Consider the following 25,862-nt stretch of genomic DNA (forward strand, 5'->3'; position numbering starts at 1 on the left):
GCACTGTGGGTGTACCTACCTCACATGGACTGCAGCAGCTCAAGAAGGCAACTCACCACCAGCTTCTCAAGGGCAATTAGGGATGGGCAATAAATGCTGGCTTAGCCAGCGACACCCACATCCCATGAATGAATAAAAAAATTATGCTAACAATTGTCACAGAGCTGTGGATATGTGAAACAGATTATCAACCAAGCTGTTTTGATTAAATGCTTTGAAACATATGCTAATGCATATTTGCTTATGAATAAGACACAAGGTCCAGCGTGAAGTATAGATTGACAACAACAATGTGCATTTATATAATCCCTTTTGAGATAAAAAAATTCCCCATGGTGTTTCAGACAGATGTAATACGAAAGGCTTGCATTTATCTAGTGCCTTTCGTGACCACAGGGCGTCGCAAGGCACTTTACATCCAATCAAGTACTTCTGAGTTGCAATCACTGTAGTAGGAATCCCAGCAGTCAACATGTGCACAGCAAGCTCCCACAGACAGAATGTGATAATGAAAAATAATTTGTTATAGTGATGTTGATTGAGGGATAAACATTAGTCAGGGAGAACTCCCCTGTTCTCCTTCAGAGTAGCACCATCGGATATTTTACATACAGGACAAATGGGCTCTTGGTTTAACATTTCATCTGAAAGACAGTACCTCCAACAGTACTCAGTATTGTACTGGAGAGGCAGTTTTGATTTTTTGCTCAAATCCTAGAGTTAGTCTTGAACCCACAACCATAGAATCATAGAATGGTTAAAGCACAGAAAGAGGCCATTCAGCTTATTGTCCATGCCAACTCTCTGCATGAACAGGTCAGCTAGTCTCATTCCCTGTAGCCCGGCAAATCTTTTCTCTTCAGTTAATTATCCCATTTCTTTTTGAGAGCCACATTTGATTCTGCCTGCACCACACTCTCAGGCAGTGCATTCCAGATCCTAACCACTCGCTGCGTAAAAACGTTTTTTTCCTCAATGTCACTTTCGGTTCTTCTGCCATTCACCTTAAATCGGTGTCCTCTGGTTCTCCTCTGTCCAGACCCCTCATGAGTTTGAAAAATTATGAAGGGGGTTTTTGGATGGAACGTTTGGGCATTAAAAGTACATCACAAATTAATCAATTGGAGGGAAAAATAATACTTAAAAACTGACCCATAAAATTGGTGATTGAATGCCTGTAAGAAACTCGCCCCATATTGATCTGAGGTTTGTGCTTGACATTTCGTTTGGGCTTGCGTTCAAAGGATTTCCACCTGCTGTAGACTGGGAACTCTGTGTAAACGAGTGCAATGTATCAAGGCTCGGTGGAAATTGCACACTGCAGACCCAGGGAAATCCCTGCTTCAATTCCCACTAGGTTCTTCTGACCTCAGGATCTACCCAAGAGCAATTAGTCTCTAATTGACTTCAGGAAGACATAGCAATGATATCTTGTAAACCTTATAAGACACACTAGCATCACACACAGAGGCAAAAGCAAAATACTGCGGATGCTGGAAATCTGAAATAAACGCAGAAAACGCAGGAAATGCTGGAAATACTCAGCAGGTCTGGCAGCATCTGTGGACAGATAAACAGAGTTAACGTTTCAGGTCTGTGACTTTTCATCAGAACTGAGAAAAGTTAGAAATGTAATAGGTTTTGAGCAAGTGAAAGCAGGGAGTTGGTGTGGGGGGGGGTGGGGGGGGGGGGTGGGGGGTGGGCGAAGAAGAACAAAAGGGAAGGTCTGTGATAGAGTGGAGGGCAGGAGAGATAAAATGACAAAAGGTTTCCTGGTACAAAGCCAAAGTGGGAGGAATGGGACAAATGAAGAAACAAGAGATGTGTCTGGATGAGGTGTAAATGACAGGATAGTAGTCATCCGAACACAAAGTAAAGGGTTAATCCTTTAAAGAAAGAAATGAGAAAAAAACAGCAGCAGGGTGTTGGGGTTGACTGAGGAATGGACCAGGACAAGGGGAACCCTATAGTGGTTCTGGGGGCGAGGGGAAGGGGTGAGAGAAGAAGTGTATGAAATAGAATGGATACGGTCAAGGGCCCTGTCAACCATGATGAGGGGGAATCCTCGATTGAGGAGAAAGGAAGTCGCTTCAGAAGCGCTAGTATGGAAGGTTGCATCATTCAAACAGAATGGAATAGAGTCCTTGCAGGATGTGGGTGTGAGGAAGTAGTCAAGGTAGATGTGGAAGATAGGGTTCCCCTTGTCCTCACCTTCCAACCCACCGGACTCCATATTCAATGGATCATCCTCTGCCATTTCTGCCATCTCCAGTGTGATGGTGCCACCAAATATATCTTCCCCTCCCCTCCCTTTCCTTAGCATTCCAAAGGGACCGTTCACTCCACTCCTCAGTCACTCCCTACACCTCCCTCCTTTCCTACAGCTCCTTTCCATAGAAAAGCAGGAGATGCAACACCTGCCCTTTTACCTCCTCCCTTCTCACCACCCAAGGCCCTAAACACTCATTCCGAGTGAAACAGCGATTTACTTGTACTTTTTTTCGATTTAGTATACTGTATTCGCTGTGCATAGAATTGTTACGCCGCAGAAGGAGGCCATTCGGCCCATCGTGTCTGCACCAGCTCTCCGAATGAGCATTTCACCTAATGCCATTCTCTCACTTTTTCCCCATAACCCTGCACTTTCTTCCTTTTCAGATAACAGTGTAATTCCCTTTTGAATGCCTCAATTGAACCTGCCCCAACCACGCTCTCACACAGTGGATTCCAAATCTTAACCACTCGCTGCATGAAGAAGTTTTTCCTCATGTCACTTTTGCTTATTTTGTCAATCACTTTAAATCTGTGTCCTCTCATTCTCAAATTTTTCATGAGTGGGAACAGTTTTTCCCTATCTGTTTACTCTGTTTAGACCCCTCATAATTTTGAATCCAATCTCCTCTCAGCCTTCTCATCTCCAAAGAAAACATTCCCAACTTCTCCAATCTATCTTCATAACTGACGTTCCTCATCCCTGGAACTATTCTCATGAATCTTTTCTGTATTCTCTCCAATGCCCTCACATCTTTCCTAAAGAGCGGTGCCCACACCTGAAAGCAATACTCCCGCTGAGGCCGAACTAGTGTCTTATACAAGTTCAACATAACTGCCTTGATGTGGTCTCCTCTATACTGGAGAGACTAAACACAGACTGATTGACCACTTTGCAGAACACCTCTGGTCAGTCTGCAAGCACGACCCTGAGCTTCCTGTCACCTGTCATTTCAATTCTCTACCTTGTTCCCACTGACCTTTCTGTCCTTGGCCTGCTACAGTGTTCCAATGAAGCTCAACACAGACTCGAGGAACAGCACCCCATGTTCCATCTGAGCACTTTACAGCCTTCTGGAGTCAACATTGAGTTCAATAATTTTAGATCATAACATCTGCCCCCATCTTGTTCCATGTTTCTTTGCTGGTTCATTTATTTCTCACACCTTCCCTTTTGTTCTTCCCACCCTCCCCCCTTTCACTTGCTCAAAACTTTTTACATTTCGAACTTTTCTCAGTTCTGATGGAAAGTCACAGACCTGAAACGTTAACTCTGTTTTTCGCACCACAGATGCTTCCTGACCTGCTGAGTATTTCCAGCATTTTCTGCCTCTATATCACAAACAGAGACACCTCATCAGTGGAGTAATTTATTATGCGTGGAATAATATGAAGCGACTGTCTTTATAAATGAATATATCTTCTTGACTTATCATAAACAACATCACGGGACAGTAACATTACAAGAAATGCTATCGTATGGATGGTAATATCCACACTCCGAACATGCTGGGCCTCCTGTTACCAGTACTTCCACGTGTATGCTCCCTTGTAACCAAGCAAACACATTCTCAGAGTAAAACTGATCCTTCTTGCATTAGGTGGTGTTAATTTGGAAACTGATTTTTACTGCATCAATGAACATTCACAGCACTTTGTAATCCCTCTGTATGTTTTACCCTTGCTTGTTTTACTAAAAAAAAATTATGCATGCCTTGAAAAATCTGGAAACGAAATAAGCGTTAATTTACAAGAAAGGATTAAATATTGACAAAGCAACACATTCATGAATGCTGAGGTTCTAACACATCTATTGTGCTTGCAAAGTGGCTTTCTATAACCCTCAGGTAAACCATTTAAAAAAAAATTAATTCATGGCATGTGGACGTCATTGGCAAGGCTAACACTTATTGCCCATTCCTAATTGCCCTTGAGAAGATGGTGATGAGCTGCTGTCATGACAACCAAGAGGCTTGCTATGCTATTTCAGAGGGCAGTTAAAAGTTAACCACATTGCTGTGGGTTTGGAGTCACATATAGGCCAGACCAGGTAAGGATGGCAGATTTCCTTCCCTAAAGGACAGTAGTGATCCAGATGGGTTTTTAATGACAATCTGGTAGTTGTGTGATCACTATTACTGATACCAACTTTTTTTGTTGAATTCCAGATTTAAACGCATGCCTTCAGATCATTAGTGTAAGCCTCTGGATTACTAGTCCAGTAACATAACCACGAAGCTACCGCATCCATATTCATAACTCAAGTCTGCCAGTCATCTATCTAGGTGACATTCAAAGACAAGCAACTGTTCAATAAATACGTTGTGAATCTGTTTGGAGAGTCTGATTGTACAGAGTTTGTTTTTTTAATATCTTGAGGTGATGTCCACCTTCTAGGAAAGAACATTCATTTACGAACGTACGAGCATACGATTTCGGAGCAGGAGTAGGCCACTCGGCCCCTCGAGCCTGCTCCGCCATTCAACAAGATCATGGCTGATCTGATTGTAACCTCAGCTCCACATTCCCGCCTACCCCCGATAAACCTTTCACCCCCTTGCTTATCAAGAATCTATCTACCTCTGCTTTAAAAATATTCAAAGACTCTGCTTCTCCTGCCTTTTGAAGAAGAGAATTCCAAAGACTCACAATGCTCAACATTTCTTTATCAATTTCCCTTCATACATCACCAGTTTAACCCTATCTTAGACAACAAGGAGACACATGGGGGCAGCACAAGTTGGCCTTCCCATTGAAACTCCCCTCTCTCCCTCTGGGGAACCCATCTCACACACCATAAATCAACCAAACTTAAATTAGCAAATTGATCCTGAGTTCAGTGCAGTTTCCCTTTTCCAATCCCCAATATTCACTCAGGAATCTCTGCAGTTGCCTGGCCACAGACCATGTTGAGGATAAGGTCACAAAGTTGCATCTTAAGGCAGCATCAGTGGTTTCGGACCTGCATCTGACTTCAGTAAATCTTACTGCTGGTTGGGTAGGAATGGTGTAACCATTAAACAACCTCCAATGGTGTTAAATTCTCTGCCTAAGCACCAGAAGTTCACGATAAAACAATCAAAAATGCATCCTCAGATGGTCACTCTTTTCTCAGGCATCCTGTTTGTTTTTGCAAAGTGACTCCTGACAATGCAGAGCATGTGCAGGGCGATCGCGGACGTCATCAATGCGTCCGCACATTAGCCAGCTTGCCACTATGTTTTATGAGTTTTTAATGCAAATTCCTGCCTGTAATGCATGATACTTTCCAGTTGGTGGCAATGGTGCTTACATAGTTCAGGCTAAATGCAACACAAGGTAAAGCTGTTACTTAAAGTTGCGACAGACAATATTGGTGGAATTTTAATACTGAACATATATTGGGCCCAAAATTCCATGTGTCACAATCCCAGTGGTTATGCCAATATTGTGTCCAATGATGCCCTCCAGAACTGGAAAGGTGCAAGCACAGACTTGGGTGCATCTCTAGTGCCCAACCCCACTCCCCCACCACATGACCATGGAAGCTCTGCCCATTGAAGGAGCCAAGAGGGTTACATTGGCACACGTCCCCAGCACTGCTACTGGAGCTGATCCAGGAAGCTCGTCTCCCCGATATGACCCTTGGGGGAGGCCGGTCACTCCAGTCACTCTGCATACCATCCAAACACTGGGTCTCAACTGTGGAGCAGGATTGGGGACTCTTGGGGAATGCTGACTCCTGATCTCAATCTCAGCCCATCATTTGCCCTCATCAGGGCCAGAGGGATGTTCTATCCTTTACAAGGCACTGAGGAATCTCCCAGAAGGGATCTGCTGTGTTTTCCTGGCACTTCTCCTGGTCTCCAGCTGGAGTTATACCCGGAGACCAGCAGAACTCCTGTGTGGTTTTAGCCCCACTGTACATTCCACTTTGCCCTGAACTTTGAGCAATGCTGTAAAATGGGTAAAGCCACATTTACCATGCATTATCCACGCTATCCGAAATAAAAACAGAAAATGCTGGAAATACTCAGCAGGTCAGGCAGCATCTGTGGAGAGAGAAACAGAGTTAATGGGCTGGATTTTCCTGGGGGCTTTGGGACCCTGACGTCGGGACCAAATGGGGGTTCCGAACCCGCACTTGCCGGCAACGAGACCAGTTCAGAGATCTTCCCTGAGGTGGCCTGCTAATTGGTCACCTCCGCGCCCACCGTCCAATTAAGAAAGGTGAGTGGGCTCCTGATGTTGCAGACCCAACCAGAGGGTCAAAACTCTGGAGCCTCAGCAGCACCACCGGGTGTGGTGGGCACTGTTGAGGCAGTTCGGGGACCACAAGGGCACCTCAACATGGAGACACTCTCGGAGGCATGGATCAAAATCAAAAATAATGAAGGGTGAAGCTGTGAGGCTCCTCAGAGTGGAGAGGAAGCCCCTCCAGAGGAATCACTAAGGCCCCAGGTGAGGCCTTTCCTGCTCACAGCCCCGTCATCGGAGCCTGGAGACTCCATCTCCGATGGTGCCCCTTCTCCCGGCCTGTTGCATTGAGGCCGCCTCCACTGAGCTGGCGGCCTCTGCTCATGGTAGCAAAATGGCGGTGAGGCTGCAGAATCACCACAATTGGGGCCTTAACCATCTTAATTGGCTGCCTGCCTCCGTGGAGCAGACAGTCGATCCTATTCCAAACCCGCACCTGGGAAAGATCCATTGGGGTGCTATCCCGACGGGGCTCCCGCTACTTTCCCAGCCACTCCCCCACTCCACCGCATAGAATCTTAGAATGGAAGGAGACCTTTCATTCCATCATATCCTCAATTTAAACTAAAATCTAACTAGTCATATAGAGATACAGCACCGAAACAGGCCCTTCGAGTCTGTGCTGACCATCAACCACCCATTTATGCTAATCCTACATTAATCCCATATTCCCTACCACATCCCCACCATTCTCCTACCACCTACCTATACTAGGGGCACTTTATAATGGCCAATTTACCTATCAACCTGCAAGTCTTTGGCTGTGGGAGGAAACCGGAGCACCTGGCAGAAACCCATGCAGTCATAGGGAGAACTTGCAAACTCCGCACAAGCAGTACCCAGAACCAAACCTGGGTTGCTGGAGCTGTGAGGCTGCAGTGCTAACCACTGCGCCATTCTGCTACTCAGGCCTATCGACACTTTTCAGGCAGTGAGTTCCAGATCCCCACCACCCTCTGGGTGAATAAATTTCCCACTCGAATCCCCTCTAAACCTCCTACCTCTTACCCTAAATCTATGTCCCCTGGTTATAAAGCAAGCCTTCCTATCCACTCTAACTATACCCCTCCTAATTTTATACACTTCAGTTATGTCTACCCTCAGCCTCCTCTGTTCCAAAGAAAACAACCCTTGCCTATCCAATTTTTCGTCATAACTAAAATTCTCCAGTCCAGGCAACATGCTCATAAATCTCCTCTGTACCCACTCTACTACAATCATATCTTTCCTGTAGTACGGTGATCAGAACTGTACGCATCACTCCAGCTGTGGTCTAACAAGAGTTTTGTACAGTTCCAGCATAACCTCCCAGTTCTTATATTCTATGCCTTGGCTAATAAAGGAAAGTATCCCATATGCCTCTTCTTGACCAACTTATCTACCAGTCCAGCTGCCTTCAGGATGTAGTCCAAGGATGTTGTTCCTGTATATTTCTCAGTATCCTACCATTTATTGTGTATTCCGTTGCCTTGTTAGCCTTCCCCAAATGCCCCCCACTGCAGGGCTGGGAAAATTCAGCCCAAGGATTCATGTCAATGAGCTTTCATCAGAAATGAAACAAGTTCCAAATGTAACAGGTTTTAAGCAAGTATAGAGGCAGGGAAAGGAGGAAACGGGGGAAAGAAATAAAGGGAAGGTCTGTGATAGATTGGAAGACTGAAGAGATTTAATAGCAAAAGGGGATGACAATGGGACAAGCAAAGAAACAAAAGATGGGTCTGGAAGAGGTGTAAATGGGAAAAAGCAGGATCATTAGCAACACAGCTGCTCTCTGAAAAAGGGGGCAGAGGTTATGATTGGAAATTGTTGAAGTCAGTGTTGAGTCTGGAAGGCTGTAAAAGTGCCTAATCGAAAGATGGATTACATTGTTTACAATGAAGGGGAAAATTGGGTGTGAAGCAGAACAGGGAAGCAACTCAATAGCATCATCTTAAACCATCGTCCAAGGTTAAAATTACCCCCATCCTTTCCAAGCCATTACGCAGTGTGGAGATCTGTTTTAAGGCCTGCAATAAGGCTGCTGTGAATAGTTGTGCAAGAGTGAGCTGGATGACTAGCCGTCTGATTCTCAGTGCCTGCTGATTGCAGAGGGGTTAAAGGTTACGTGTTGAGAGCTTGGTGAGCTGTGACTGCGCTGTCGTGCTGACATTCCAATTTTTTGTTCGCAAAATATACTTTATTCATAAAATTTGTACATTACATAATAGTTTAAATATGGCATTACATAAAATGCAACAGATGTTCAATTTTCTTTCAATACAGTACGTGACACTCTGAGGTGTCACACTCCACTAACAATTACCAGTTATATTTACAATATACGTTTCATGTTAAACATTCACCGGTGCATACAGCCTGAGGGGCTTTACATGGGTTCCAGCCCCGCGGTATACAATGGCAGGAGGGCCTTACACTGTGGTCTTTCTCATTGAGCCTTTGTGGCGGCTGCCCCAAGCTTTAGTGCGTCCCTCAGCACATAGTCCTGGACCTTGGAATATGCCAGTCTGCAACACTCGGTTGTGGACAACTCTTTGCGCTGAAAGACCAGCAAATTTCGGGCAGACCAAAGAGCGTCATTCACCGAGTTTTTTTTATTTCCAAAATATACTTTATTCATAAAAATCTGTAAAAATTACATTCCCAAACAGTTTAAAACAGCATCAAGTCAAAAAATACAACCAGTGCAAAGGTGATCAGTTTCCTTCTATATAATCATGAGTTGCCTCACAACCCTTCCATTTCATTGTCATGCCATATACATTTTTACATTTACAGCACACAAAACATTCCTGATACAGTTCGAGGGGTTCCCCATGGATCCAGCCCCTCAGTTCAGCTTGGTGGGGGGACCTTACACTGTGGTCTTTCCCCATTGAGCCTTTGCTGCGGCTGCCCCAAGCTTTACTGCGTCCCTCAGCACGTAGTCCTGGACCTTGGAATGTGCCAGTCTGCAACATTCGGTGGTGGACAACTCTTTGCACTGGAAGACCAGCAAGTTTCGGGCAGACCAAAGGGCGTCTTTCACCGAATTGATAGTCCTCCAGCAGCAGTTGATGTTTGTCTCGGTGTGCGTCCCTGGGAACAGACTCCTGTGTGACAGAGCTGCTTGGGATGAACCTCGACAAAAACCACTGCATCTCTTTCCACACCTGCTTTGCAAAGACACATTCCAGGAGGAGGTGGGCGACCGTCTCTTCCCCACCACAGCCACCGCGGGGGCATTGTGCGGAGGGGGCGAGACTACGGGCGTGCATGTAGGATCTGACGGGAAGGGCCCTTCTCACCACCAGACAAGCTACATCTTGGTGCTTGTTTGAAAGTTCTGGCGATGAGGCATTCCGCCAAATGACTTTGGCAGTCTGCTCGGGGAACCATCCGACAGGATCCCCCGTCTCCTTTTCCCGTAGGGTCTTGAGGACATTCCATGCAGACCAATGCCTGATGGATCAGTGGTCAAAGGTGTTTTCCTGCAGAAACTGCCCCATGAAGCTTAGGTGGTACGGCACGGTCCAACTGCATGGAGCGTTCCGCGGCAATGTGACCAGGCCCATCCTTCGCAACACCGGGGACCGATAGAACCTCAGCACGTAGTGACACTTGGAGTTTGCGTACTGGAGGTCTACACACAGCTTGAAGCAGCCGCACACGAAGGTGGTCATCAGGATGAGGGCCACGTTGGGTACATTTTTCCCGCCCTTGTCCAGAGGTTTGAACATCGTGTCCCTCTGGACCCAGTCCATTTTAGATCCTCAGATGAAGCGGAAAATGGCTCGGGTGACCGCCACAGCGCAGGAGTGGGGTATGGGCCAGACCTGCGCCACGTACAGCAACAACGTGAGCACCTCGCACCTGATGACCAGGTTCTTACCCACAATGGAGAGAGATCGCTGCCCCCACATGCTCAACTTTTGTTGTACCTTGGCTACTCGCTCCTCCCAGGTTTTGGTGCACGCCCCGGCCCTTCCGAACCATATCCCCAACACCTTCAGGTAGTCAGACCTGATGGTGAAGGGGACAAAGGATCGGTCAGCCCAGTTCCCAAAGAACATGGCCTCGCTCTTGCCGTGGTTAACTTTGGCTCCCGAGGCCAGTTCGAACTGTTCCTGTAGGAGGAATAGATGTGCAGAGTATTTCTTAAATGGTAAGAAATTAGAAAATGTAGATATACAAAGGGACCTGGGTGTCTTCGTCAATAAGTCACGGAAAGCTGATATGTAGGTGCAGAAAGCAATTAGGAAGGCTAACTGTTAGCCTTTATCGCAAGAGGATTTGAGTACAGGAGTAGTAAAGTCTTGCTTCAATTGTATAGGACCTTGGTTAAAGCGCACCTGGAGTACTGTGTGCAGTTTTGGACCTCTTACCTTAGGAAAGATATTATTGCCATAGTGGGATTGCAATGAAGGTTCACCAAGATTTGTTCCCGGGCCGGCAGGACTGTCCTATGAAGAGTGATTGGGGAAACTGGGCCTGTATTCTCCAGACTTTTGAAGAATGAGAGGTGATCTCATTGAAACCTACAAAAATACTTAAAGGGATAGACAGGGTAGATGCAGCTAAGATGTTTCGCCCGGCTTGGGAGTCGAGAACCAGGGGATACAATTTCAAAATAAAGGGGAAGCTAATTAAGACCAAGATGAGGAGAAATTTCTTTACTCAGAGGGTTGTGAATCTTTGGAATTCTGTATCCCAGAGGGCTGTAGAAGCTCAGTCATCGAGTATGTTTAAAGCAGAGACTGACAGATTTCTAAATACCGGTGACATAAAGGGATATGAGGATCTGTGTGGGAAAAAGGCATTGAGGTGGAAGATCAGCCATGATCGTATTGAATGGCGGAGCAAGCTCGATGGGCTGACTGGCCTACTCCTGCTCCTATGTTCCGATGTTCCACACATTTAATGTGTAACAAGCTTTAATTATAAAGGCTTGGTAAATCAGATTTGCACAAAGATAGGACTAGATGTGGCCAGCTGTGCAGCTAAAACATTAAGTTCATTTGATGAGCTGAAAAACTCTGAGCATTAACATAAATAGGAGAAGGTGTAGGCCATTCAGCCCCTCGAGGCTGCTCCATCACTCAATAAGATCATGGCTGATCTTCTACCTCAATTCTACTTTCCCACCCGCTCCCAGATCCTCTGATTCATCTCGTGTGCAAAAATCTATCAACCTCATTCTTGAATTTACTCATTGACTGAGCATCCACAGCTCTCTGGGGTAGAGAATTCCAAAGATTCACAACCCTCTGATTGAAGAAATTTCTCCTCATCTCAGTCCTAAATGAGTGATCCCTTATCCTGGCCCTCTGACCCCTAGATCCAGACTCTCCAGCCAAAGGAAACAGCCTCTCATCATCTACCGTGGAGTTTCATATATATACTGACACGTCTACCGCATGGCACAATGGCTAAGGTATGCAAATATTTGTTTAAGAGAAGTGACCCGTAGAATCAATATGTCATAGTGTACTTCCTTGTACCAAATCACAGCAATTTCATAGGTTAATCACGTATTTCCATCCTCTCATACAATATTCTGAATTCTCTCTTCTCAAATGCAGTGTCAAATTTCATCCTGTGATACTGACACATAAGAGAACATGTCATGTAAGCCCTGAGGATACTGTTATGACCAGGTAAGAAAGGTGTCTTGGGGTCTTTTACTGTCTTCACCTAGTCTTATTGTAACAGTGTTTAATTTTAAGCACACTGTGTTTTGAGCTCCCCCTTTGTGAATCCTTATTCACAGTTTTCCAATTATAAGGCCAACAGGCCTTCTTGGTTTAAAGAAGAAAAGTGAAATTTATTAAACCTTAAACTTAAACTCTAATATGGTTAACACCTACGGATATACGACACACCCACGCTAGCATGCACACACGATATACACATGCAAATAGGGATAGAAAAGAGAAGAAAAATAAAATGGAGAGGTTTGAGGCAGTCTCTAAAGGGGGTTTCTTGCTTCTGTTTCTGTGATTCCAGCTCGCTGTAGAGTCCTTGATTGTAGACAGCTCTTACTTTTTGTTGGGGCCCAGTATTCTTCTTAAACCTTGTTCACTGTAGGAGACCTTTTTCTCTTGGTGCTCATATTTCTTCAATGGTTTCTAAAGCTGGTGAGAGCTAGATGAGAGTTAGATGAGAGCAGACAGGAGAGAAATGTTCACAGTCCAGGAGCTAACAGCCTTCTGAGTTTCAAACACTCTTTGGCAAGTTCAAAATTCAAGCAACTCCAACAGTCAGTCCGTCATGTGACCAAACTGGCCTGGCTACGTCTGTTTTTGTATTCGGCCATTTTAGTAGTTAACCTGGAATGCTTTAACGTCTGGTAATCAAAAGTCCATTGTGGATTAAATTGGAGCAGGGAATAGCCCCTTTGTCCTTTGAAGCACTGTCTGTTGATATGCTAATGTCTCTCTCCAGCCAAAGTTTCCGATTGTTTTTTAAAGCAACTTCTTTCTTCACTATCAGCAGTTTAAAATCAATGTTCTTGTGGCAAAATTAATTTTCCTCATTCTTGGCAGGCGGGGGGCTTGCCTGACAGTATGCTCCAGCTTTCGAACATACATTCATGTATGTGACAGTTACTCTGGAATTTCAGACTGTGGCAAAGATACCTTTTAATTGTCAAGTACATACAGTGAAAGATTGGGCTTCACATCTTTAAATTAATCAACAACAACTTGCTTTTATATAGCACCTTTAACATAATAAAACGTCGCAAGGCACTTCATAGCAAAATTTGACAATGAGCCACATAAGGCAATAGCCGGGCAGACAACCAAATGCTTGGTCAAAGAGCTAGTTTGTACGGAGCTTCTTAAAGGGAGATACAGAGATAGAGAGGCGGAGAGGTTTAGGGAGGGAATTTCAGAGCTTAGTGTCTCGCAACTGAAGGCATGGCCACCCGTGACGGAGCGAATAATTATTCAATAATGATTTGAATTAACCTCAACTCCCGAAATGTCCTTTTCTAAAAACAAAAACACTACACAATTGTAGTAAGGAGATCCAATTTGTCAAAGTATTTTTAAAATGCCTTTTTGTATTGTGATGTGTAAATTACTGACACGTGGCTACATGTTTTAGAGTGGCAGCAATACCTGTCTGAAATGTACTACACACAAATGGTATGAAAGAAACCCCAGGTATGTATAACAGCTTGTGTAATGATTGCCAGTCATAATCAGACTAAGCCCTTGGAGGGTTCTCTCCGGATCGTTCAGGGCAGAAAATGTTCTTGACTAAACATGTATATACTATTCGGGTCAGTGACCCTTCTTCGGAACTGACAAATATTAGAAAAGTCACAGATTATAAACAAGTGAGGTGGGGGTTGGGCAAGAGATAACAAAGGAGAAGGTGCAGACTGGACCAGGCCCCGTCCCAGGGCACCTTCCCTTGCAATCGCAGGAGGTGTAATACCTGCCCCTTTACCTCCTCTCTCCTCACTATCCCAGGCCCCAAACACTCCTTTCAGGTGAAGCAGCGATTTACTTGTACTTCTTTCAATGTAGTATACTGTATTCGCTGCTCACAGTGTGGTCTCCTCTACATTGGGGAGACCAAGCGCAGACTGGGTGACCGCTTTGCGGAACATCTCCGCTCAGTCCGCAAGCAGGACCCTGAGCTTCCGGTTGCTTGCCATTTCAACACTCCCCCCTGCTCTCATGCTCACATCTCTGTCCTGGGATTGCTGCAGTGTTCCAGTGAACATCAACGCAAGCTCGAGGAACAGCATCTCATCTACCGATTAGGCACATTACAGCCTGCCGGTCTGAACATTGAGTTCAATAATTTCAGAGCATGACAGCCCCCCACTTTACTTTCATTTTTAGTTATTTTTTCTTCCCTTTTCTTTTTTTTTTTGGCATTCCTTTTTACATTTTTTACAATCTTTTTTTGTATTTATTTCAGTTCATCTTAGTTTGTTCAATTTGCTCACCCACTGTTTTTTTCAGGTTGTTTTTCTTCAGGTTTGCACTTGCTGATGTTCAATATTCAGTATATTCACACCTAATCTGTACTAATGCTTTGTCTTTCAACACACCATTAACATATTGTTTGCCTTTGCTCCATGACCTTTTGGTCAGCTATGTGGCCTGGTCCAGTCTGCACCTTCTCCTTTGTTATCTCTTGCCCAACCCCCACCTCACTTGTTTATAATCTGTGACTTTTCTAATATTTGTCAGTTCCGAAGAAGGGTCACTGACCCGAAACGTTAACTCTGCTTCTCTTTCCACAGATGCTGCCAGACCTGCTGAGTGAATCCAGCATTTCTTGTTTTTGTTTCAGATTTCCAGCATCCGCAGTATTTTGCTTTTATTTATGTATATACTATTATTGTGCAGTATTGTACTAGTTTTAAAAAGATGAACCAGGCCTAAGTCCCAGTAGTAACATTAGCACTTCATGTCTTTTAATTCAGCTGCTAAATACTAATTCCAAACATGCTATTGTGTGTCTCCTTCTATTGCTTTTCTAATGGAACAAAAATTAATAAAAATGAAAACGAGGTGGGAGTGGCAAGCAAAATACTCTGCTACATTTTATACTGAAGCCCCTCCGATTTGTTCTGGAAATTTCCCTGTAATAAAACTACAAAAATAGTTGAGGAACAAGTAGGAACGTGCAGGTCATTCTGCTGCTTTGAGCAACTGCACAACGATTCTGTGGAGCCTAATTAAGGATATTGAAACAATCCAACCATCTCCCCTTGACGTTCAACAGCATTACCTTCGCTGAATCCCCCATCAACATCCTGAGGGTTTGAGGGTTGCCATTGACCAGAAACTTAACTGGACCAGACACATAGGGCTGCATTTTACCAGCCCCCCGACGTCGGGGGACTATGGCGGGGGAGCCCGGAAAATACTTCCAGGAGAGGCCTGCCATGGGCCTCGGCGCTGGGAAGGCCCCACCCCATTTTACCGGCAGCAGCAAGGCCTTGGGGCAGCCAACCCACTGCTCAGCAGCGGAGCCTTAATTTAAATACTTAAATTAATTGTAATTAATGCTTATACACTTACCTTGTCCCGACGGCCGTCCCACGGTGATATTCCAGCGCTGGTGGCCAGAACTCCCGTGCCTTCGGATCTCCGTTTCGAGCGTAACACTGGTGGGGAGGGGGGAGGTATGAAATTTCAGGGCAGGAGGGGGGGAGCGAGGAAAACTCTTCCTATTGGTTGAGGGGGTGGTGGGAAGGGTTGAGGGTCAAAGGTTATAAAGTACAGGGGGGGAAAGTCCGGGATCGTGAAAAATGTTTCTTTTGGGGTGAGAGGGCAATTGATACATTGAGTACTCATTGGGGCGGGCGGGCGGAGGGGGTTTCTGGGAGAGGGATTCAAAGTGAAATTAAAATTTTATTTCAATTTTCCGGATGCCGGCACCTTTAAAAATGTAACTCGAACTGAAGGGCCTGAAACCCTTTAAAAAATAACGCCAGCGCCCGTGCGGTGGCGCTGGACACCGTTGCTAGGGACGGAGCGCCCACCCCCTCTACATCATCAGGGGCCACATGAAATATCGCGGCGGCTCAGCAGCACTCAAGTCGCACGTTTGCTGTGCCTTTTTTGAAGCTCGTCTTTCAAAATTCAGGCCATAAATACTGTTGCTACAAGGGCACGTCAAAGTTTGGGAATTCTGCAGCGAGAAACTCATCTCCTGACTTCCCAAAGCCTGTCCACCATCTACAAGGCACAAGTCAGGAGTGTGATGGAATTCTCTCCACTTGCCTGGATGGGTGCAGCTCCAACAACACTCAAGAAGCTCGACACCATCCAAGACAAAGCAGCCCGCTTGATTGGCACACCATCTACCACCTTAAACATTTACTCCCTCCACCACCGATGCACTGTGGCAAGTGTGTACCATCTACAAGATGCACTGCAGCAACTCGCCAAGAGTCCTTCGACAACACCTTCCACGACCTCTTCCACCTAGAAGGACAAGAGCAGCAGATGCATGGAAACATCACCAAATGCAAGTTCCCCTCCAAGCCACACACCATCCTGACTTGGAACTATATCGTCATTCCTTCAGTGTTGCTGTCAAAATCCTGGAACTCCCTTCCTAACAGCATTGTGGGTGTACCTACCCCACATGGACTGCAGCAGTTCAAGAAGGCAGCTCACCACCTTCTCAATTGCAATTAGGGATGGGCAATAAATGCTGCCCTTGTCAGCAACACTCACACCCCAAGAATGAATTTTTAAAAAATTATGATTTAAATGTAAAACACTTTTATTTTAGAAAGTGATAAATAGCAAGGAATCATTTGCATATGCACAAAAATCCAACAGATTCCAATATTTTCCAGGGTGCAAGATTTTACTTCCTTTAGCACCTGGCAGAATTACATTGGTATATTTTTTCATTCAATATTTAAACCACTGTTCTGTACCACTTGGAAACCCGTGGTGGAGAGAGGTGTGAGTCAGATTTTGTCAAGGAGTGTACTGTGTTCATCAGTCTCTTCCATAACCCAATGCATGGTGCAAGGCTCACTCACTGTTATAGTGTAAATGCCAGGGGCAATAGTGGCAAGGTCAATGGACTAATAATCCAGAGGCCTAGCCTAGTGCTTTGGAGTCATGGGTTCAAATCCCACCACAGCACTTGGTGGAATTTAAAATCAATTAAATTTAATTAATTCAAAAGCTAGTATTGAAAGCTAACCTCAGTAATGGTGCCATGCAACTATCATTAATTGTTGTTTAAAAAGAATTTTAAAATGTCCTTTAGGGAAGGAAATCTGCTGGTCTGACCTGGTCTGACCTACATGTGACTCCAGAACCAAAACAATGTGGTTGACTCTTAACTGCCCTCTGATATGGCCCAGCAAGTCACTCAGTTCAAGTGGGTAATTAGGGATGGGCAACAAGTGCCCACATTCCACGAAAGAATTACAAATGTGCACTGAACCTTGTGTACTCTTTTCTATATCTATACAAACAGCCTGACAAAATTGAACTGCAATAAAAACAGTATGAGCCAGGGCTCAGTTGGGATCACTCTTACCTCTGAGTCACCCCTCTAAATGGGCACCCACCTGCTGTACATGGAGTAAAGTGAGTGGGAAGGGCTGTGATAGCTTCTTCTGACCTCATTTCAATTCTGGCACTTTCTGCTGGTGGAGGCACTCAGCTTCCCCTCCCAGGGGCAGTGGTGAGGATGAGAGCAGGGGGGGAGCAAGAATTCCTGAGCAACAGAAAGGGGCAAAAACCTGACATGACAATCTTCTGTCTCTTTTCTTCTCTTTTGTGCCTGGGAACAGAGAAATGCCCAAAGGCATGGAGCAGAGATGGCGGGGGAAAAGGTTTCAATCTCTTCTGACATCCGATGAGATGTAAGTCAACAATATCTACTGAGGCTCCTAGTCACTGTATCCCCTGGAGAGTTTAACATCACAGCCTTGGAGGGTTTCAGGGACCGGCAATATAGCTGTGGCCTCTCTTCCCACCCCACATAGTTGGCACTGGTGCTCCCCAATGGTCTGTCCTTAGTCCCCTTGTATTACTCATCCTCCTGCTACCCTGCAGTGACCATATCAGAAGACATGCTGTCACATTCTACATGTGCACTGACGATAGCAGCTCTACCTCACTATCAACTCTCTAGACCTCTCCACAGTCTCTGACATCATACTGCTTGTCTCACATCCTGCACTAGATGAGCACAATTTCCTCCAATTAAACTTTGGGAAGACAGAAGATGGGCTGTTTGCAACCTCAGTGTCCAATATGACCCCGAGCTGACCACTATTTGACCCCGAGCTGACTATCTGAACCTATAGCCTCACCATCACAAAGCCCACCTCTTCCAACCTTGCCCATCTAGCTACTGCTCCTACCTCTAATTATCTGCTGCTGAAACCCTCATCCTCCTCCAGATTTGCCGATCCCAATACTCTCCTTGCTGGTCTCCCAACTTCTATCCTCTTGCCAATATTCTAATTGGCACCAAGTCCGCACTCGCTTATCGCCCCTGTGCTCACTGACGTACATTGGCTCTCAGCCCCCGCGCCCCCACATACACCTTGATTTTAAATTTCACATCCTCGTGTTCAAGCCCCTCCCTAATGGAGTCCCTCCATCAGAACACCGACTCATTGAGAACTCTGCTCTCCTCCAACTCTGTCCTCTCGAACACTCCCAATCTCTTTGCTCCACCATTGGCGGCCGTGCCTTCAACAGCCTCGGCTCTAAGCTCTGGAACTCCTTCCTTAAACCACGCTGTCTCCCAACCTCTCCTCCTTTAAGCCACTCCTTAAAACTACCCCTTTGACCAATCCTAATATCTCCTGAGCTTCTTCAGATCTGTGTCAATTTTTACAATGGCACTCCTGCCAAGCGCCTCGGGACACTTTCCACCATTAAAGGTGCTCTATAAATACAAGTTATTGTATTAAAGACATGAAGATACTGCTACTTTGGCAAGGTTTAGCACACTGCAAGATATCAACAAGGAACCCACATTGTGCAAAAGAGGCACAATGAAGAAAATTCAAAAAGTTGGATTTTCCAGTTGGGTGTGGTGTTTGGTTATCCCGACTTCCTCCAGTAAGGGGAACAAGGTGTCCCATTCACAACTCACTCCTCCCCTCTGTAGACTTGCACAATATTTGGTTTGATGAGGTGGGGAAGGAGCATGTTCCAGGAACATTCCCCTGACATGTCCTACACTTTCAGACAGCCCTGTGCAAAGTCGCCGACACGCCCAGGTTTTACCTGCAGGCGAATGAGGAGAGGTGATTCTCAACAGGAAGCAGCGCAGGTCGGTGGAAGAAGGAAAGGAGAAGAAAAAAAAAACAAGAGGCGTTTGCGAAGAGGTTAATTTCGGATTAAAGTGGGAGAAGCCCTTGCCCACTCGGGTGGGAATGAGTGTCTGCAGGGTGATGTGTTACGGTGCAGCCTGGCTGCTCCTGCTGGGCTGGATGCTGGGAACAGGTAAGTGAAAGTTCACCTGGCGAAGGGAGAATTGTTCCAACCTCACAACTGCTGCCCAGCAAACTCGCTCCATTCCCCTGCTCTTCATCAAATGCGAAGGGTCAAATCGCCACGTTTTGCCAGGGGGTTGCTTTCACGGGCTCCCTGTGCCTTGTGCTGTTGTCTTTGGGTGCTGCCTTCTCTACTATTTTTGTTTGGGAGAACTGTTGAAAGTGTAAGGCCCTGTGAGCCAGTTGGGGAACATTCCCACCTCTGATTCAGGAAGGTTCAGGCTTCATGTCCTTCTCCTGAATACAAAAATCAGGGCTGCCGCTCCAGTGCACACTGAGGGACTGCTGCCCTGTCGGCAGTGCTGTGTTTCAGATGTTAAACTGAGACCCCGTCTGCCCTCTCAGGTGGGTGTAAAAGATCCCAAGGCACAATTTCAAAAGAGCAAGGGAGTTCTCCCGGGTGTCCTGGACAATATTTATCTCTCAATCAACATCACAAAAACAGATTAGCTGGTCATTATCACATTGCTGTTTGTGGGAGCTTGCTGTGCACAAATTGGCTCCTGTGTTTCCTACGTTACAACAGTGACTATGCTTTAAAAGGACTTCATTGGCTGTAAACCGCTTTCGGCTATCTGGGTGTTCATGAAAGGCGTTATATGAATGTAAGAGAGAGGCTGCAGAGGAGATTTACCAGAACATTTCCAGGGATGGATTTTAGTTACAAGGTTAGGTTGGAAAAACTGGGGTGGTTCTCCTTAAAACAAAGGAGATTGAGGGGAGATTTAATAGAAATGTACAAGATTATGACAGGCTTAGATAAGTTAGACAAGGAAAAATTGTTCCCATTAACTGATGGTACAGATTGAAAGTTTTGGGCAAGAGACGCAGGGGGAATATGAGGAAGAACTTTTTTACTCAGCGAGTGGTAATGACCTGGAACCGCTGCCCGCGAGGGTGGTGGAAGTGGAGATGATCAGTGACTTCAAAAGGAAATCGGATGGCCACTTGAAGGCAATAAACTTTCAGGGCTACGGGGATCGAGCAGAAGAGTGGGACTGACTGAATAGTTCCATGGAGAGTTGGCATGGGCTCGATGGGCTGAATGGCCTTCTTCTGTGCCGTAAATGACTGACTCCAAAATGCTATAAATAGTCTTTTTTTCAAGGGAGGGATGTGGGCGCTGTAGAGAATTGTGGAACCTGGCATTAAATGTACTAAGGAGTTGGTGGCATAGTGGTAATGTTACTGGATTAGTATGCCAGAGCCCAGGCTAATGCTGTGGAAACATGGGTTCAAATTCCGCCACAGCAGCTGGTGAAACTTGAATTCAATTAATAAATCTGGAAGGGGAAAATAGAAGCAATGTTTGAATCTGATTCGATTCCAATTTTTTTTTTTTGTTGGAGCTTATTTTTATTTTAAATGTTTGTGAACTCGGAGAATCTGTAGCAGTGAATGACCACAGATTGTTGGCACCTCCAGCCCTTGGGTCCCACACATTAACTTCTGTTTCTGCTACAAAGCAACACGACTCCCCTTATCTATTGTTCATATCTGAGCTATGCCGAAAGGATTAATCCATAAAGTAGGCCAAAACGGAAAATTACTTGGAAGTGACTGGGGAAGCAGGTGGGCTAATGGCAGACAGGTTTGTCCCAGCAATCTAAGCTGGGTGGTTTTAGCAAGGTGAGAGAAAATTTCAAAGCTTGTATGTATCAATTGTTCTTCTGTGACAGAACCCTCAATAATGTTGCTCTCAATCATTGCTAAAGTGGGGTTTATCATTATTGGTGTTCACATATTTGGGAATTCTGTGTTTGTGGGAATGTGAAAAACTTGAGGCTGTTGACTGATGGAAAAGGCCCTTTAATCTCCCTCTCTGCTTTCCTCGTGTGTAAACAGGCATCCATTTATCTCAGTTATATAGCAGTTCACCCTCACATTGGGTGACGAATACATGCAATACTTTCTGAAACTGCAAGAGCACAGGTGTCAGAGCCTCAGAAAGGCTAATTCTAACCCTTTAGAAATAAACCCCAGTGCTTTTACTTTCTTTTTAAATGTCCTTTTAATCTTATTGTTGCTACTTTCAGTGATTTGTCTGTCAGAACGCTAGCTCCCTTTGTATCTCTATCCCATTTAGACTCATTTTCTAATGAGTATGTGGCCTCATTATTCTTCCGAACAAAACATACCACCTCACGTTTACCTATATTGAAATTCTTTTGCCATACACACCCATTCTGCAAGTTTATTTATAGCTTCCATTTTGCCGCAACCCTTTTCAGTATCAACTAAATGCTGCATCTTCAGCCCTGGGGGGGTTGGGGGGGTGCGGCGGTGGTTGGAGTTGGGCGTGGGGTGGGGTTGGGTTGGGGGAGTGGTTGGGTTTGGGGGTTGTTGGGGGTGGGTTGGGGGGGTGCGGCGGTGGTTGGAGTTGGGCGTGGGGTTGGGTTGGGGGAGTGGTTGGGTTTGGGGGTTGTTGGGTGTGGGTTGGGGGGGTGCGGCGGTGGTTGGAGTTGGGCGTGGGGTTGGGTTGGGAAAGTGGTTGGGTTTGGGGGTGGGTTGGGGGGGGTGCGGCGGTGGTTGGAGTTGGGCGTGGGGTTGGGTTGTGGGGAGTGGTTGGGTTTGGGGGTTGTTGGGGGTGGGGTGGGTTGGGGGGGTGCGGCGGTGGTTGGAGTTGGGCGTGGGGTTGGGTTGGGGGAGTGGTTGGGTTTGGGGGTTGTTGGGGGTGGGTTGGGGGGGTGCGGCGGTGGTTGGAGTTGGGCGTGGGGTTGGGTTGGGGGAGTGGTTGGGTTTGGGGGTTGTTGGGGGTGGGTTGGGGGGGGTGCGTGCGGTGGTGTGGGAGTCCATCTAATGGCTCTGGAACACAAGGCCATGTTGGAACTCTAGGATTTAACCTACTAAAAAAGTTAAAATAGGCTTTCATGTCCCTCACTGTTTTACTCAAAGCCAATAAGATTGGTACCTGGACAGGTGAATCATGAGCATTTGCCTGAGGGGCATATAATTACAGGTAATGTCTAGAAAGTGGCATTTGGGATAAGTTGTTTACCACACTCGTTACAGTGAAGTCAATTAACGTGATGGCTGCATCCTCCAGCACAGCGTGATTATTTCTGACCAAGGACCTCTGCAGTATAAACGAGCAATGCTGCCTGAAAATATAGCAATTCACAGCTCCCAATGCAGTGAACCATTTATAGCTGCTGGCAATGATGTGGCTGTCCCATTTTTTTGTTACCAGGTTAGTGTCATTGGCTGTAATTTATTAACGGTATGAGGGTACTGAATTTACCTCAGCACATAATGGCCTAAAGAGTCTCGAGCTTTGTCTGTGTGCGTGTTCTATTTACTTTACCGTGTGGAGCTCTGTAGCTCCTGCTGTTGGTGCCAAGGGTGACTGTGCCAGCAGTTACAATTTTGCACCTGTATTTAGACAAGCCTACGCATTTTGCACATTTTGTCTAAATGCATAATAGAGAGAATAATAATGTTCATCATTTGTGTATAGCAATTTGGTTTTTTTTTAAAGAAAAGAATCTCTTTGCAAGATCACAAAATAAGTATCACTGAAAAAGATATTGTCAGGTATTAATTCATCCATTCAAAACCACCATTTAGTCCTTCTAATACTGCCTCTTGATTCTTCCTGAATACATAGAGGGTTTTCATTTCCACTTTGTTGCTAGTTCTTTTGGATTGTTTGGACATGTTTAGCATATCCAACCAACACACAACTCCAAAGGCTGTTTCCTTTAATCTATAACTATTTCAACACTAGTCCTGTCATGTATATGTGTTTCTTATTTTTCCAAGCCTTGTGCAGTATTTTGCAGCTGTCTGCATCAAATTTCATCTGCCATTTATGTGCCCACATAATTATTTCGTCCAAGTCACTCTGTGTATTTTTTTTTTGAGTTGCCTCTTCTGATTCCACTGCCCTTTCCAGTTTGGTATCATCAGTAAATCTACCCACCTTGTTTTGAGCTTCTGAATCTGTCGTTTATGTAAATTAGAAACAGTAGTGGTTTACATAAGTGAGCTCTGGGGCAACCCCCTCAGTACTATATCTGCCCCCAAATCCAACCTATCTCCTGTACAAGTACTTACTGCTTTCCACTTTCAGCCAGGTTCTTAGCCATTCCCAGGCTTTACCCTGAGCCTCACCTTTCACGTGGGCCTACAACAACAACTTGCACCTTTAACATAATATAACCCAAGATACTTCACAGGAGCGTTCTACAGCAAAACTTGACATCAAGCCACATAAGGTGATATTAGGGCAGGTGGCCAAATGCTTGGTAGGTTTTAAGGAGTGTCTTAAAGGAGGAGAGAGAGGTAGAGAGGCAAGAGGTGGAGGGAGGTACTTCCAGAGATCGGAGCCCGGGCAGCCGAGGGCATGGTCACCAGTGGTGGAGCGGTTAAAATTGGGGTGCTCAAGAGGCCAGAATTAGAGGAGCGCAGCTATCTCAGTAGGCTGTGGGGTTAGAGGAGATTATACAGATCGGGAGGGGTGACCCCATTGAGGAATTTGAAAACAAGGATGAGAATTATAAAATCGAGGCGTTGCTTAACCGGGAGCCAATGTAAGTCAGCGAGCACAGCAGTGATGGGTGAATGATATGGTGCGTGTAAGGACATGGGCAGAGTAGAGTCTAGGCACACAATGTCATAGGACTTCCATGATCCCCTTGAGACGTTGATAGCCTCAAAGCCGATAAGAAGATTAATCAGGCATAATCTTTCTTTTCTGAATCTGCGTTGGCTGTTATTTAATAGGTTACGATTATACAGATAATCCTATAGATTACTCCTGATGATTAATCCCATCATCTTACATGGAATGGTTGCAAGATTGATGAGTCTGTAGTTAGCTGAGTCTGTTTTATCCTCTTTCTTGAATAAGGACACCGCACAGGTTTGCTTTCAATCTATTGGTACCTCCCTGATGCCTCGTGACTTCCACATTATGGTTGTCAGTGCCTCGCAAATCTCCCTGGTCCCTTCCCCCTCATTTGTATCAAAACTGTTGATTTTATTTTGGTTCACTTTCTTTACAGAGGTCAGATTTCTCAAATCTCCCCTTGTAAATTTTGGAGGAAGGAAACATTCAGAATATTAACTGGCGTGTGCCTCAGTTTCAATTCCATTTATATCACCTTTGGTTTTCATCTCATCTCTGTGTGTCCTCTTGCTGCAAGTATGAAATATTTTTTCAATCACTGTGCTCTGTTTTGTCCCTGTTTCTGTACTTTTCTGCTAACTCTTCCTCCGCACCTCTCTGAGCACCTTCCAACTTGTTTCTGCATTTCTTATATTCACTCCCACTAAGACCCTTCCCTTTTTTTTTTTAGCAGGTTTTGTAAAGGTTATCTTTCCTCACTTTGTATCAGTTTTAATTTGTTTATTAATCCATCTTGTTTATTTAGTCTGACCCTATTGATTTTTAGTATGTATTTATTTTGCACTTCCAGCATTATACCTCTAAAGGCATTCCACTTCTCTTCCATTGAGGTCTTGCTGAACAAACTTCACCAATCTATTTGGTTTGGTTATGCCATAATTATCTTATAACTTATTCTTTTTAAAGTTATATATCTGGCTCCTGCTCTTGGGTACCTACGATTGTTAAAACTTATCTACTGTGGTCATTGTTTCTTGGAGTGTTATGACTTCCACTTTCTGTACATTATCTGGATCCTTTGCAAATGCCAGCACTAAAGCAACAATGCCTCTAGTTGTGCATTACAGTTACCAACCCTAATTCTAAAACATTTGCATTTTCCCAGTTTATATTTGGCTGATTGGCATCTATCAGTTACAATATCACGACTGATATTGCACGACCACGTTATCTCTGCATAGGGCAAATTGTTCTCCTTGACTTCAAAAGGAAGTTAAATGGGCACTTGAGGGAAATACACCTGCAGAGCTACGAGGATAGAGCAGTGAATGGAACTGACTGGATTGCTCTACGGAGAACCAGCATGGACTTGATGGGCAGAATGGCCTCCTTCTGTGCTGTAGTGACTCTATTTGCTGTCTGTGGTGTATAACACAGCCATATGTTAGGTTGGATTTTTGCCCATTAGAGATGGCTACACGGAATAGTTAATTCTGTGGATTTGCCCCTTCCATAGAATCAAATTTGTTTACCTCCTGTCCGCCCTGAATATTTGGATGAGAATACCACACCTTGTTTTTATATCCTTTTTCTGTCTTTTCTGAACCTGTTAAATCCCTGAATGGTGTATTGACTTTCATCCTTAATATTTAGTCATGTTTCTGATATTCCCTACTGCCACAACAGTTCTGGTATCTTATTCATAATGCATCTAACCTTCATGCTTTCTACATATTCTATTCACTATTGTCTACTTGCTCCTGGTCTCAAATTTACATATGCCTCTCTGGG

The 25,862-nt window shown here is 45.1% G+C and overlaps 1 protein-coding gene across 1 annotated transcript in view; it reads left to right on the forward strand.

Moving 5' to 3' along the window:
• Positions 1–19,258: 19,258 nt before the first annotated feature.
• LOC137379176 (CUB domain-containing protein 1-like) overlaps positions 19,259–25,862 on the forward strand; it is a 77,342-nt gene continuing 70,738 nt past the window's right edge. The window contains exon 1 of the mRNA XM_068049889.1: positions 19,259–19,451. Coding sequence (XP_067905990.1) covers positions 19,382–19,451 — 70 coding nt within the window. The 5' untranslated portion in view covers positions 19,259–19,381. The remainder of the gene's footprint in view (positions 19,452–25,862) is intronic.

The sequence above is a fragment of the Heterodontus francisci genome, chromosome 2 (assembly GCF_036365525.1).
Source record: "Heterodontus francisci isolate sHetFra1 chromosome 2, sHetFra1.hap1, whole genome shotgun sequence".
Taxonomy (NCBI): domain Eukaryota; kingdom Metazoa; phylum Chordata; class Chondrichthyes; order Heterodontiformes; family Heterodontidae; genus Heterodontus; species Heterodontus francisci.